We start from the raw sequence: 12,726 nt of genomic DNA, 5'->3' as shown, positions 1-12,726 counted from the left end.
GTCTAGAAGAGATTATCCTAAGCCTTTATTGCTACTTGCTCAAATGGGAGAAGACTGGAGTGTTTTTGCATTTGACAGTGATTTCCTTGCATTCCATCAGCGGTGTGTGGCGTTAGTCTGCCAGCTGAGCATGACTCTACATGCTTCCCCAAAGGAGCTCCCAGAATCCTTTTTCTGCTCCTAATCTTTGAATTTACTCTAAATTAGACGACTTTAGGGAGCAGGAAGTGTGATTTAAGGGATTTTAAAATCCATTTTATATGTCCATGCCTCTGGGGAGGTGAGGGAGTTTGAAAGAAAATGTACATGTCATTGAGTTTCAGATAATGATGTCAAAGAAGAGGAATGCTGAAAGGACAACTATTGGAGTCCTTAGCTGCTAAAACAGGACATTTTCAAGGTGTCAGGTCTTTTACAAGAGTAGTTTGGAACCAGTATTGCTCTAATTAGATGTGCTGTGTGGCCAGTATTTAAAATAGTTAATCCATTCCTTTACAAATTGGAGCAAATTCCTTGTCACCACCGCCGTCGTGTACAAAATATAATCCAAGTTTTTGGAGCTTGCACATAGACTTCTGGTTTGTGTATGTGGGAGTGAGGTGACTGTGTTTCGCAGGTGTTTTCAGTAGAGATGCACTGATGTAACTGATGATGTTACTAATTTTCAAGTTTTTTTATTTCCTCTAACTCCGACATGTCTTTTGGATTCAGACAGAAAGCACACAAGACATTAGTAGATTTGAAACTGTTCACTGATGTATTCGAGATCATCTTGCGTCACAGGTGGAGAACATGAGGAAAGGAAATGAAATTGCTGTGTAAAAAGTTTTCATCAAAGATAAAAGCATGACTATACTGCAAGTGTCTTAACTACTTGAAGAAAAGGTTATATGTAATACTTTAACACAGATGTCGAACTTTATTGAACTGAAAGCTAGCTAAGTTGGTGCCTTATGATATATCCGAAAAAATTAATTTATTTGAAGCTTAGCGCACTAACTGTTTTCAAAGTTAGCAAAATGCTAAAGCGCTCATAGAAATATTGGCTCCGCTATTAGCAGATTAGCAGATGTCTGCCCACACCTGCTAATTATTTCTACTTTGTGGAGGAATTGTAACTGTAACTTCTTTGAAAATAAATCTGTTTCAATAAAATTAGCTTAGTTTGGATTGTCTTTCTGATTAAATTGGGAATTTTTTTCCCGACCACTCGGGGGAGACTGCTGGAGCATTGAGATACGAGTTTCACATCGTCAGTCGTTCCTTAGATATGGAGGGAAAAACTAAAGTAATTCACCATGTCTGTTCACAGCAGAACACCAATCCACTTCCACTCCCTTGATTCCAGAACAGACACACTATTCAACAGAGGAGCACATCAGAGAGCAACACCTGTACTTTTGCGATGCTACAACTCTTTCTCTGTGATATCCTAATAATTACACCCACTAAACCCTCTGCTTTTAATACGCCAGCATACATGGCAGTATAGAAAACAATGTAAGAGTGGCTCGAGTTTCTCCATTTGACTTAAGCAAATACAAACCTATATTTCCATATGTTATGTAAAACTCTTTTGTTGCTGTCCAGCAGCAGTTTGACATGTGAAAGATGTTTTGCAGGAGTCACATTAGGCAACACGAACCAAACTCATAGTTTGGAACCTCGTTTTTATTCATCAGTGAAAAATGTCTTTGGATGTCTTCTATTATTACTGGTTTTTTTGTATTTATTTAAAAAGAATTAGTGGTGGGAGGGAAAGATAAGGGCAAACTGTGAGGAAAAAACAAATTTTAAAGTCAGAGGAGGGGAGTGTGCGCTCAGGACGGTTTAATGTCATCCTCCGATTGTCAGCAGCAGGAAGAGAGACGGTGCCAGGTGTGTGACGTAGTGGATCTGCACCGATGAATGGAGCGGTTTGTCCCGACCCACCGACTGTGAGATCGCTTTATCAATATTGAGAGGTTCGAGAAAAGAAAAAAAAAGAAATGTTTGTGCAATGTACTTCTTTCAGCTGCATAGAGTTCTTTCGAGTCAACCACTTTGAAATTTTTATTGGCAGCCTAGAATCCGATCAGATTTTTGTTTTGAACAGAGATGAAGATCAGAGTCGAGGTGAAGGGGGAAGAAAAGAGAGGGGTCGAGGAAAGAACAAAAACAGAGAGGCACTGCCAAGATCACTGCTCTCCCTCCTTTCCTTCTGTCCTCCCTCATTCCTCCTCTCTAGTGAGAGATCACTGGGGGGAAATCCAAACACTGCAGGAATGTTATCATTGTATTGCATTAGCAGCATTCCCCTGGTTAATTTAATAGGATGCAGACCCTCCGTTTCATAGCGCCGCTCTGTTTGCTTCCCGTCTTCCTACTTCTGTCTGTTTTATATTTTCAAAAAAATTCTTCAAGTCCTTCTTTATGTCAACGATTCGGACTCTAATAAATCTTGTTTTTGTAAAGAATGGAAAAAAAACAAAACATAAACAGTGTCCGTTGAAAGCAATGGGAATAACTTGAGTTTGTGTGAACTCGTGCTTTGGCTGTCTGCTCACAGCGGTTTGCTGCTTGTGCAGCTCCTTTTTTGGCAAAACTGTAAAGCTGGAGCCGAGGAAGTTTTTTTTTTTTTTCAGGGCTATGTTTAGCAATTAGCAGTCAGGGAAAGCTGGCAGTTGTTAATGTGGGATGGTGAGGTGGGGCGTCACGGCAGCGTGATCTTTAGGCATCGGTGACAAATAGCAGCTATAAAAGGAAACGTTGGGGAGCTTCAAGATGTTCTCTGTTCTTTTCAAGTCCATCACAACCGGTTTAGTGGACAAGATGGGAATGAAATTATGTGTATGTACAAAGTCTGGGTCAGGAAGTGGGTCTCCAAGTTCAATATACTTTTTTTCTTCCATTTAGTATCAATTTATGCCCCTGTATTACACAATTCTCATGGTATGTGTACATACTGTGACCAAATTCATGGTTCAGTAGGATTTGATGGCAGTAATGTTTTAAAATCCATTTAAACTTTCTTCAGATTATTTCAAGATGCATGGTTTTTTTGCCTCCTGTCATATTTTACAGAAAGCCACTGTTTATAAAGGTTTATAAAATTACTAATATTGGTGGGACTTGATTGAAATAAAAATTTTAATAGGGTTAATTGCACGGTCTGTACTTTATCAATAGCATTTCAATTTAAACCTATATATATTGAGAAAATCAACATTTTAAATTCAAAAACCCTTTTTACTCCTAATTTATTGAATAAATAGACATTTGAGTTCAGCAACAAAGATTTGTATTGCTTTTAATCTGTCATTTGGGTAGATAGGGGCTATAAGTAATGAGGTTTATAAGATAAAAACTGCATGGTCCATAAAAGTTAAAGTTTAAAAACAGCACATATCGAACATCATCATAAACATTCATCGTAACCTGATGAATGAAAAAAGTAGCACATTTGGACACTGTTCCTTTAAGCCTTGTGGTTTTCAAGTCCATGTGTTTTGTGGTGTTTTGGTTTACAGAAGCTGTGGATAACAATAAAACTGTTTGGTGCTGTTTTTTGGTCCTGCTACATTCCTGGTATTATAAGAATCAATTAGCATTCATTGCAATGTGATTGGTCCAACTAGACGCACAACAAGTTGCTCATTCACCTATTACCTCTTCCAAAGTGTTTTCTTCTGTAAGCAGCTTGTGTAGAGAATGACGGTGATTTGCTGCAGACTCAGTCATTCCTGAGTCTGCAGCAAACTGCCCGACAAAGGACTGTTTCCATTCTTTTATAGGAAGGCTTTAAACTGTGAAAGTTGTACAGGAATGTGCTTTAGACATGCAAATGTTTCTTTTTCATCGATCACTGTGCGGCTCAGAGCCAAACAGACGGTGAACCGTGCAGTAACCTATACATCAGTGTCTGGAGATAAACCGTCCCTCCGTGCGAACTTTGTCCTTCTGCTTATCTGAGGCTAAGAAACAGTTCAAGAACTTTTTTTTTTGTCGTTATTTAAGCAGGAAATAACTTTTATTAAATAGTGCTCTGGCATTAGGGAGCCAGGCCACGCTCACATAATCAGAGAGGTAACCTGGGCGACCTTCGCTGCAGCGATTCTCTGCTGCTCATTCTAGGTCTTCCCAGGTGTAAATGATTATTTTAATAATCGAGTAATTGATTGTGACAAGTAATTGAATACAGAATTGTCCAATTCTGTAGTAGCCACTTAAGCTAGTAAAAGAAATATGAGAAAATGCGAGTAAATAAACCATTTTGTTGCTTTTCGTTAAACAAAAAGAAGAAAAAAAGTTACAATTCAATGATTCAGACATTAGTTTGTCTCAAATTTGAAGTATTAAAAAATTAATGCCTCAATTTCAGCTTGAGGCAATAGTAAACGTTAACCTTTATATTATATTTACTTTGGTCTCAAGTTTGAGGTATTTAAGTAGTAATAATTTAAAGTGCAGAAACAGATTTTTAAAAAGGTTTCACGTTAAATTTTAGAAAATTATTAAACAAACTGCCTTTTATAATATACTTCACTTTCAGTCTCAAGTAAATGGATATATATATCTTTTTAGTTATTCTTTCTCTTATTGTAGACTTTTGGTCAGACAAAAGAGCAAATCACAGTCATACAAATCATCTCGGATTTTAGTAAGTCCCTAAAGTTCTTCAAAACAATCAGATTGATAAAGTGGCAAAAATTGTAAATAGATATTTCTAAAGTATTTTTTTCATGTAATTACTTGATAAGCAACTATTAAAAGTGATTAAATGGAGCTGAAAGATCTTGAGCAGAAGCTAAAACTGGGGAAAATCCCAGTATTAAGCCTGCAGAGAGGAAAGTCACAGATCTGGAAGGATTTTCAACTGGTAGCAGATTAAAATAAAACAACTCATCATAATCTGTAGTTGAGCTTAATGTTTCACTCTGTAATTTTTATGAATTGATCTAGAACATACACACTAGTGACATTTTGTTAATTTCCTCCTAACTCCATCATTTACTTTTAAAGAAAGTTAAAACTTCTCACTTGTCTGCAGTTTTCCCCGTGGTTTCCTGTTCACATTTCTGGCTTTAAACCCAAAGTTAAATACTTTTTTTTTTTTTTTTAAATCCTTATCTCAAATTTCTCTACTTTCTTTCCCCACATGATTAACTCAGAATTTATCTCTTATTAAAATAATTCTCTGCAGGACTATTTTTTTTTTTTTTTTTTGCTAAATTCACACACTAATGGCCTTTATGAGGAGAGTGTTTATTTCTTTAAACTGTTGCAGTTCTTGTTCAGTTTCAACTCCTGTTTCCTCCCAGGTTAAGATACAATACATAAAGGTGATGCTTATGTAGTTTTCTTACAAAGTCAACTAAAAATACATTTCTTCTTCTCCTTCTTTTTGCAGGTCGCGGTGGTAAAAGTGAGAAACACGGATAAGGTCTTCGCTATGAAGATTCTCAACAAGTGGGAAATGCTCAAGCGAGCAGAGGTTAGCACCAACTTTATTAGTTCTGGTTGTCTAAAGCAGTCTGCTGCAGTAATCATGGAAATGCTTCAAGGAAAATAACGGTGAAGGTTTAAAAAAAGAAAACGAAAGAAAGGGCCTCCTGTCAGGAAAAAAACCACATCCTCCGTGGAGTTTCTTTTGAATCAAACATTTGTTGATGGATTGCAGAACGTGTCGCAGCCTGATCTGCCCATGCGTGTTTTTCTCATCATCTGCTTCCTGACACCCTCCTCACATTTCTGTCGGCCTGCTGGGTCTCTGATCGTAGCGGCTCACTCGTCGCAAAGCAAAAAAAAAAACCCAGAAATGCTCCACGGTGTTTAGACGTACGTGCAAATACGCTTAAACACCCAGAGATGGGAAACGCAACGACAGATCCACAGACGAGATCTGCATAAATCTGCAACTTCTACAACCTAAAGAGACGGGGTGTTTTTATTCTCAGGCAAATAAAACTCATTTAGAGCCGCAACCGTGACATCACTTTTAAAAGACAGCTTACACGTTTCTATGAACCACCTTTTTCTTTTGCAATTTTTTTGGATTCAAAATGAATGTAAAATTGAGCAAAAAGAGGATGAATCTCGTTTCTTTCAGTGGAAAATGATGCACAAAAATAAATAAAAACCCACATTTATTCCTACGTAATGAAAAAAAACAGAACGAAGCATGTTTGTGGTACTTTTAGTTTCATTCTCTGTGGAAGTTCAACATGAACATTGCGGGAGGAAAAAGCTAAAACTCTTCATTTATTATCATATCTATAGTTAAAATATTAGTAGGCTCTTTTTCACTTTAACCAAAATTAAGAGAGCCAAAAGCTTCAGTCCCTCTTTATAGATACTAGATTTACACATCACTACCTTCCTAATTTAATAGCCTAAGTGATTTATTTATTTTTTTGTTGCCAAAATGATTTTGTATTTTTCTACCTAAATCATCTTTTGACAAAAAATAACACAAGCCATTATTTTAGGAAGGTGATATAGATTTAGTTTATGAACTTGAAGTGTTTTTCTATTTATTTTTGATGGTAATTTCTTTATTCTGCATGTTTGTGTCGACCAGAATACAAATATGAAGACATTTAAAAAAAAAAAAAATCCTTTAATTGGTCCTCTTCTGTTTGTCTGAGACGCAGAGAAATAAGTTGCACAACAAAAATAACGAAAGGTACAGACCGAGAGATAATTCTAGATAAATTTGCGATATCGGCAGGTCAGCTATCAAAACTTCATCACCGTTTTACTGTGGCATGGAAAACATTTGCCATGATTTATTCCTCCAGTTTGCAGAAAGTCACCAACACAAGATTCACACACACACACACACACGCACACACACACACACACACACACACACACACACACACACACACACACACACACACACACACACACACACACACACACACACACACACACACACACACACACACACACACACACACACACACACACACACGCACACCCCGTCTGCAGGAATGTAGGAGATTTTAAATCTTAAATCTTTGTGCAGACGGCGTGCTTTCGAGAAGAGCGGGACGTTTTGGTGAATGGAGACAGCCAGTGGATCACCACCCTGCACTACGCCTTCCAGGATGACAACAACCTGGTAACATAGAAATCTCCTTCCTCTTTAGCCTGGGGAGTAGCATAGTAACATGTTTTCAGCAACTACCGTGCATGGAGAAAGAAACAGAAAGAAATGAATAACTCAACTCTGATGTCACCATTATAGAGATATTACTAATGCAATAAACACGAAAAAGAATCCGGTTTTATTAAGAGAACATCCTGACGGCTCACTTCCTCTGGAGTGGGCTTAATGTGGGTGATGCTTGTATAAATAAACGGCTTATGCTTTTTGACGTGGCACATCCTGCTTTGTGACTATTGTTCATAAGAACATTGCATCGTCATGCTGCAGCAGCTCTGTTTGTGTGTGTCTGTGTCCATAGTAACGACATCAGTGTCGGGGTTGCATCACAGTATTTTTCTTAGTACTATTCTGATAACAATAAAAGTGACAATAAGAACTATTGTTACGTCTTTTTTAGGGGCGCAACAGTCAAAGCCCTACGAACACAAATACTGCTCTTGAAAAACATTCGCATTTCTAATCCGCTTCTTTAGGACACCAGTCACAAAAGAATGTGATTTGTGTCACTGAGCTGCAAACGGTAACTGCATTTAAAGCTGCAGTATGTAACTTTAATTTAAAAAAAATTATTGTTATTTTTACATATTTGATAAAACTGTCACCATGTTGTGTCAGTATGATACGAGACAGATAATCTGTGAAAAATCAAGCTTCTCTGTCTTCTCCTAGTGCGAACTAGAAACAACCAATCAGAGCTGGGAGGGCTTTAAACATCATTAATTGGAATTTATCACATCAAAGATAAATCTAAATTCTTATCACAATAAGAAAAGCATCACAACAAATGACAATACAATAAATGCCCACCTCATGTCAGTCACTTTTGCTATGTCACCCTTCAGGTTGATCTTGGAGCTCAGTAGTGCCTCCGCAGGATGGGATCAGTGCTTTGATTCCTCACTGTGGTGAAGATCAGGATTAAAAGTAGTCTGGAAAACGGGAAGCCTGGTTATAAACAGGTCATATAAGTTCATGTAGAACACAAAAAGAAATGTGTGGCTGGTCAGACGAACTTTGTCTCACTTTAATTGGTAGCTGCAGGCATTCCTTCTCCCTTTAGCCGGACTGTTAGTCCTCCCTGCATGACCCTGAGCTGAAATGCCAGAACTGCTTGTCATTCCATTTCCCACATTCTCACAACAAATGCTCGACAACTCCCTAAGGCTTTAAAGATATTCACCGCGGTCCATCCTTCCATTTATTTTTAGGCAAACCCAAACACATGAAACTATTTAGGTGCGAGTTTAGCATCCGTTTAGATGAAGATGTGTATTTACTGTTCTCTTTCTTTTGTGTGTGTGTTTTTCCTGCATCGTTAATGTGTTTATTTCCTCTCCAGTACCTGGTCATGGACTACTATGTGGGTGGCGACCTGCTGACCTTGCTGAGCAAGTTTGAGGACCGACTGCCTGAAGAAATGGCCAAGTTCTACCTTGCTGAGATGGTGCTGGCCATCGACTCCGTTCACCAGCTCCACTATGTCCACAGGTGAGGCGGCGGGACATTGTGCGAAGGTTCCTTTTGGAACGTATGCAGTCGTTTCTAAGCAAGAAGCTAGTGGAGCAATAACTCCCGATGATGGATGCTTGGTGTATTTACACTAGTCCTGCAGCTGGGGGAAATATTCCAGCTGGGGGAGGCATATCAGCCTCTGGAGAGGCAGAATGTCAGGATTCTGGAAAATGATTCCAATCAGTTGGCGACAGAAGTTAAAGGAGAAAAGCTCGATTGGTAAAATAATGTGTTATAGGAAAACTAATAGTCCAACATACCTGATCTGTGAATCAGAGTGAATACTTTGCAAAAGAATTCACAATCGGCGAAGTTCTTCAGATTTTGTCATGTCGTGAAAAAGATATTCAAGATATTTTATTAGAATTAGATTTTGTAAACCAAAATAAAATGGTGCATAGTTGTAAGAAAAACAGAATTTTTTAAAAATTAATTTTCAGAAAAGGTTTAAAAAGTGTTCAATCCTCTGCTGCTGTTACCCTTAAATTAACAAGCTGTCAACTAGCAAGTAGAGTCTAGAACTGTAGTTCGCCTAAAAACCTCCATATCTGTTCAGTTGAAGTGAACTCTGGCGCGGTTCGAATGCATATATGAAGGCCATGTGGACTGGAGAGTGCTCCAAAAGCAGGAAGTGGATTATAGTGCATTCTGGGTAAATACAACCAAAACACATGTGAGTCAAGTGGTAGCTGGAGAAATGGCTTGTGGTTTTTGTAACAATGACCAAGAAGAAATCCTTCAACAGCTAAAATCTGACACCAATCCGTTTTTATTTATATTTTGTGAAGAAGGAAGTTGTGATCAGTGTCTTCTTCAGATAATTCCATGTCACTTCCTTCAGTGATTCTTTTTTTTTCTTTTTTTTTTTTTTACTTTTTTATTCAGATTTTCCAGTGCATGTCACATCTCACACATCTTACAGATTACCCTTCAGTGATTCTTGATATAGCGCCACCACAGACAAGAAGGTGAACCGTTTTTTCAAAGGGTTTAGTTTGTTTGACACAGAGTAGTTAAAGAGAACCGCACCAGCTGAAAATGTAACAAGTGTTGCATTGTTAGTTATTAGGTGTGAAAGCACCTTAAAAACAACAATAGCTGCGTTTCCATTTACCATAACTGCACTTGTTCAGACTTCCGAAAATTAATTCCCTTAATTGAAACACGGCAAATTTCAAAATTTTGATAAAATGATTGTGTGGTAGGATGAAGTAGTTTTTTCCCCCCGTATCGAAATGGATGTATTTCAAAAAACTGCAATGGAAATACTGTTGAAGAAGACAACGGGAAGTAGTAGCGGGATGATGGTGCAACATGTTTTTTAATGACTTATTGCGATTGCAGACTTATTCACATGAGCATATTTAATGGAAACACATCAATCGTGAAATTGTGTTTTTTGACATTGACGAAATATCGACAAATCTTTGCTTACATTTGTCATGGGACCGAAGCTACTATAAGCCTAAGAACTGTTCTCCTTCCTCTCTCCGTGAAGTAAGGTCACCCAGTTCCTGCCTCGTCTCTTTTGCTTAGCTGTTGATCTTATCGCATCTCAAGGTAGAGCTATTTCTCACTTGACAAACAAAATGCCTCAAAGCTCACTGTTGACACGGCACAGCAAGGGAAACTACTGTTTTCCTGTCTGACGTGGGCGCCAAAAGAATTTTCTTTCCAGCCGACTAAAGATTCCCCTTGGGAGCAGGATATGAGGCTCTTCCAGACAGGAAGTAGTCACATGGGCACGTTAACATAATTACAGCTTTACTTTCGCCGGGGGCCCGTCACAGCACAAACGAGCGAGAGAATGATGGATAGACGGAGGGAATAATGTGAGATGATTAGAAAAGAAGGGAGGGTCAGAAAGAGGCAGAGATAAAGCTCGGCGGCTCGGTATGATGGGTGTGTCCAGGTTTTTATTTGTTTGTTTGTTTGTTTTCTTGTCTGTAATACACCACCGCTCACTCAGACACACTGGGTGACAATGACAGAGTCAAAGACGCATGTAAATATAAATGTATGGAAAGAAAGGGAGCCAATAGCGGCGAGCGGGAGCCACTAATTGCATGGTGTTGCTTGGGGCCGCGGGTTGGGGTTGGTGGATGGAAAGAAGAAGGGACGGGGAGGAGGGGGCCTTGCCGTTTCTCTTTTGGTCTGCCTGTGGACACTTTGGGACACTAATGACCGGCTTTAGAGGTGTGTGGGTGGAGGTTTGGTTGCTGTCACCAGCAACCCCCCCCCCCAACCCTTCCTTTGCTCTCATTTACACACACACAACTCTCGTGGGAGTTTTTGGTGCTGACTTTTGGAGAGGGTGGAGACGGCCGGGCAGGTCCCCCGAGGAGGGAGGGAAGGAGGGTGTGTCCTGCTGGCTACCACCGTTTGATGACTCTGTGGGTGTGGGGGTGTGCGTGCGCGTGGGCGTGTGTGTGTGTGTGTTAGCATGCGAATCCGGATGTGTGTTTATCTCATTGCTATATTCTGTGTCGTGCTGCTCTGACCCCTGGACGGTTATGTGTTTTAATGGTTTTTAATTGAAAATATGGAATAGTTGATTTAGCTGTGGTTGCTAGCATACATGATGCATTTCTCTTATACACACACCTGGTATGATAAGTCAAGTGTATTAATATTGCACATTTCAGCAACAAGGTAGCTCAAATTGTTTTACATCATAAACACGTCATACAGTCACCAATTGTGAAACAAGCAACAAACACTAGAGGTGGTTAAATTTTATCACAATATTTTGTGGTACGATTGCGATAATGATAAAAGTCACAATGAGAACCATTTATTTCTTCTCTTTTAGGTAATTGTACAGTATCAGTGCCCCACAAACACAAATACTGCTGTTGAGAAACATTCCCATTTATAATGCGGTTCTTTAGGACTCCAGGCACATAAAGTAGTGATTTGTTTTGTTAAACTCCACACAGTAACTATACTTAATCATATTTTCAAATTTGATATTCATTGAACAAACAGTGAAAAAAAAAGTTAATTTAAAAATCCAGACAATATTGACAATTAAAGATATTTTTTAAAAATATCTTTAATTGGAATTTACCACAACAATAAATCAGAATTCTTATCATGACAAGAAATTTATCATGATAAACGATACGATAAATACCCATCCCAAAATTCCATCATCAAAATCATCAAACATGTTCATCGATGCTCCACTAACTACTAATCAAAATCAACTGTAAACCAGCGGGGGTTTAGCCTTGTTTTAATGTAACTCAGTGTTTCAGCGGTTTTACAGTTTTCTGGAAGTTTGTTCCAGATGTAAGGAGCATAGAAACTGCATGCTGCTTCTGCATGTTTGCTCCTGGGCCTGGAGATTAGAGCCAGAAGACCTGATGTAGTTTAGCATCATGAACCTTACAGGCTGTAGGTCAGACCACTGAGGGTGACACATTACCACTCCAATGCTTGTGCCACAGATGCCCACTTTAAAGACCCCTAGAGGCACATGCTGCTTTCTATTAATTGAACAGCATCTGACGACATCAATACCTTTTCTTAATGACATTGTTGGCCTCATCTGGCAGTTTTTTCTTTTTTAAATGACCACTACTACAAATAGACAGGGGCCAGATTGATGATATTCCAGTGTATGAATTTCAGTTTATGGTAACAGCATCACAGTTGTCATTCCAGTGTCATTTGTGCAATATCATGTGCAAAGGATGGCCAATAGCCAATCAGCCTTTTCAGCATCAGTTTCAGGTTTCGCCACCATGCCTTATAGCTGATTAAATATAATAAACAGTGGAGGGAAAGGACAAAATCAGAACAGCTCGAGAGGAAACTGCAGATGAAACAGTAAAGGTCACCAGTTTGGCTGCATTTCAGATACTGAAAACCCAAAACTAATCGATAATTGTCGACTCATACGAAGCCCTTATCAGATAGTGATAGATCCAGTCCTAGGCATTTCGCAATAAATTCATTAATCGCATGATAAATTAAAACAAACTCAGTAATTTCCATTTTCATAATTTATTATTTTTCTCTTTTCTGTCTCTTTCTAACAAAAAAATATTTTTAAT

The 12,726-nt window shown here is 38.6% G+C and overlaps 1 protein-coding gene across 10 annotated transcripts in view; it reads left to right on the top strand.

Annotated features, from left to right (window-relative positions):
- Nucleotides 1-12,726, top strand: part of cdc42bpa (CDC42 binding protein kinase alpha) — an 82,907-nt gene that overhangs the window by 30,579 nt on the left and 39,602 nt on the right. For all 10 annotated transcript variants that reach the window (XM_023347533.1, XM_023347536.1, XM_023347538.1 and 7 more), the window contains exons 4-6: nt 5,390-5,473; nt 7,010-7,105; nt 8,493-8,641. In XM_023347533.1, the coding sequence (XP_023203301.1) occupies nt 5,390-5,473; nt 7,010-7,105; nt 8,493-8,641 (329 nt within the window). The remainder of the gene's footprint in view (nt 1-5,389; nt 5,474-7,009; nt 7,106-8,492; nt 8,642-12,726) is intronic.

Source organism: Xiphophorus maculatus, chromosome 15, assembly GCF_002775205.1.
Source record: "Xiphophorus maculatus strain JP 163 A chromosome 15, X_maculatus-5.0-male, whole genome shotgun sequence".
Taxonomy (NCBI): domain Eukaryota; kingdom Metazoa; phylum Chordata; class Actinopteri; order Cyprinodontiformes; family Poeciliidae; genus Xiphophorus; species Xiphophorus maculatus.
The sequence above is the reverse complement of the archived record's forward strand: the minus strand, read 5'-3'. Positions and strand labels throughout refer to the sequence as shown.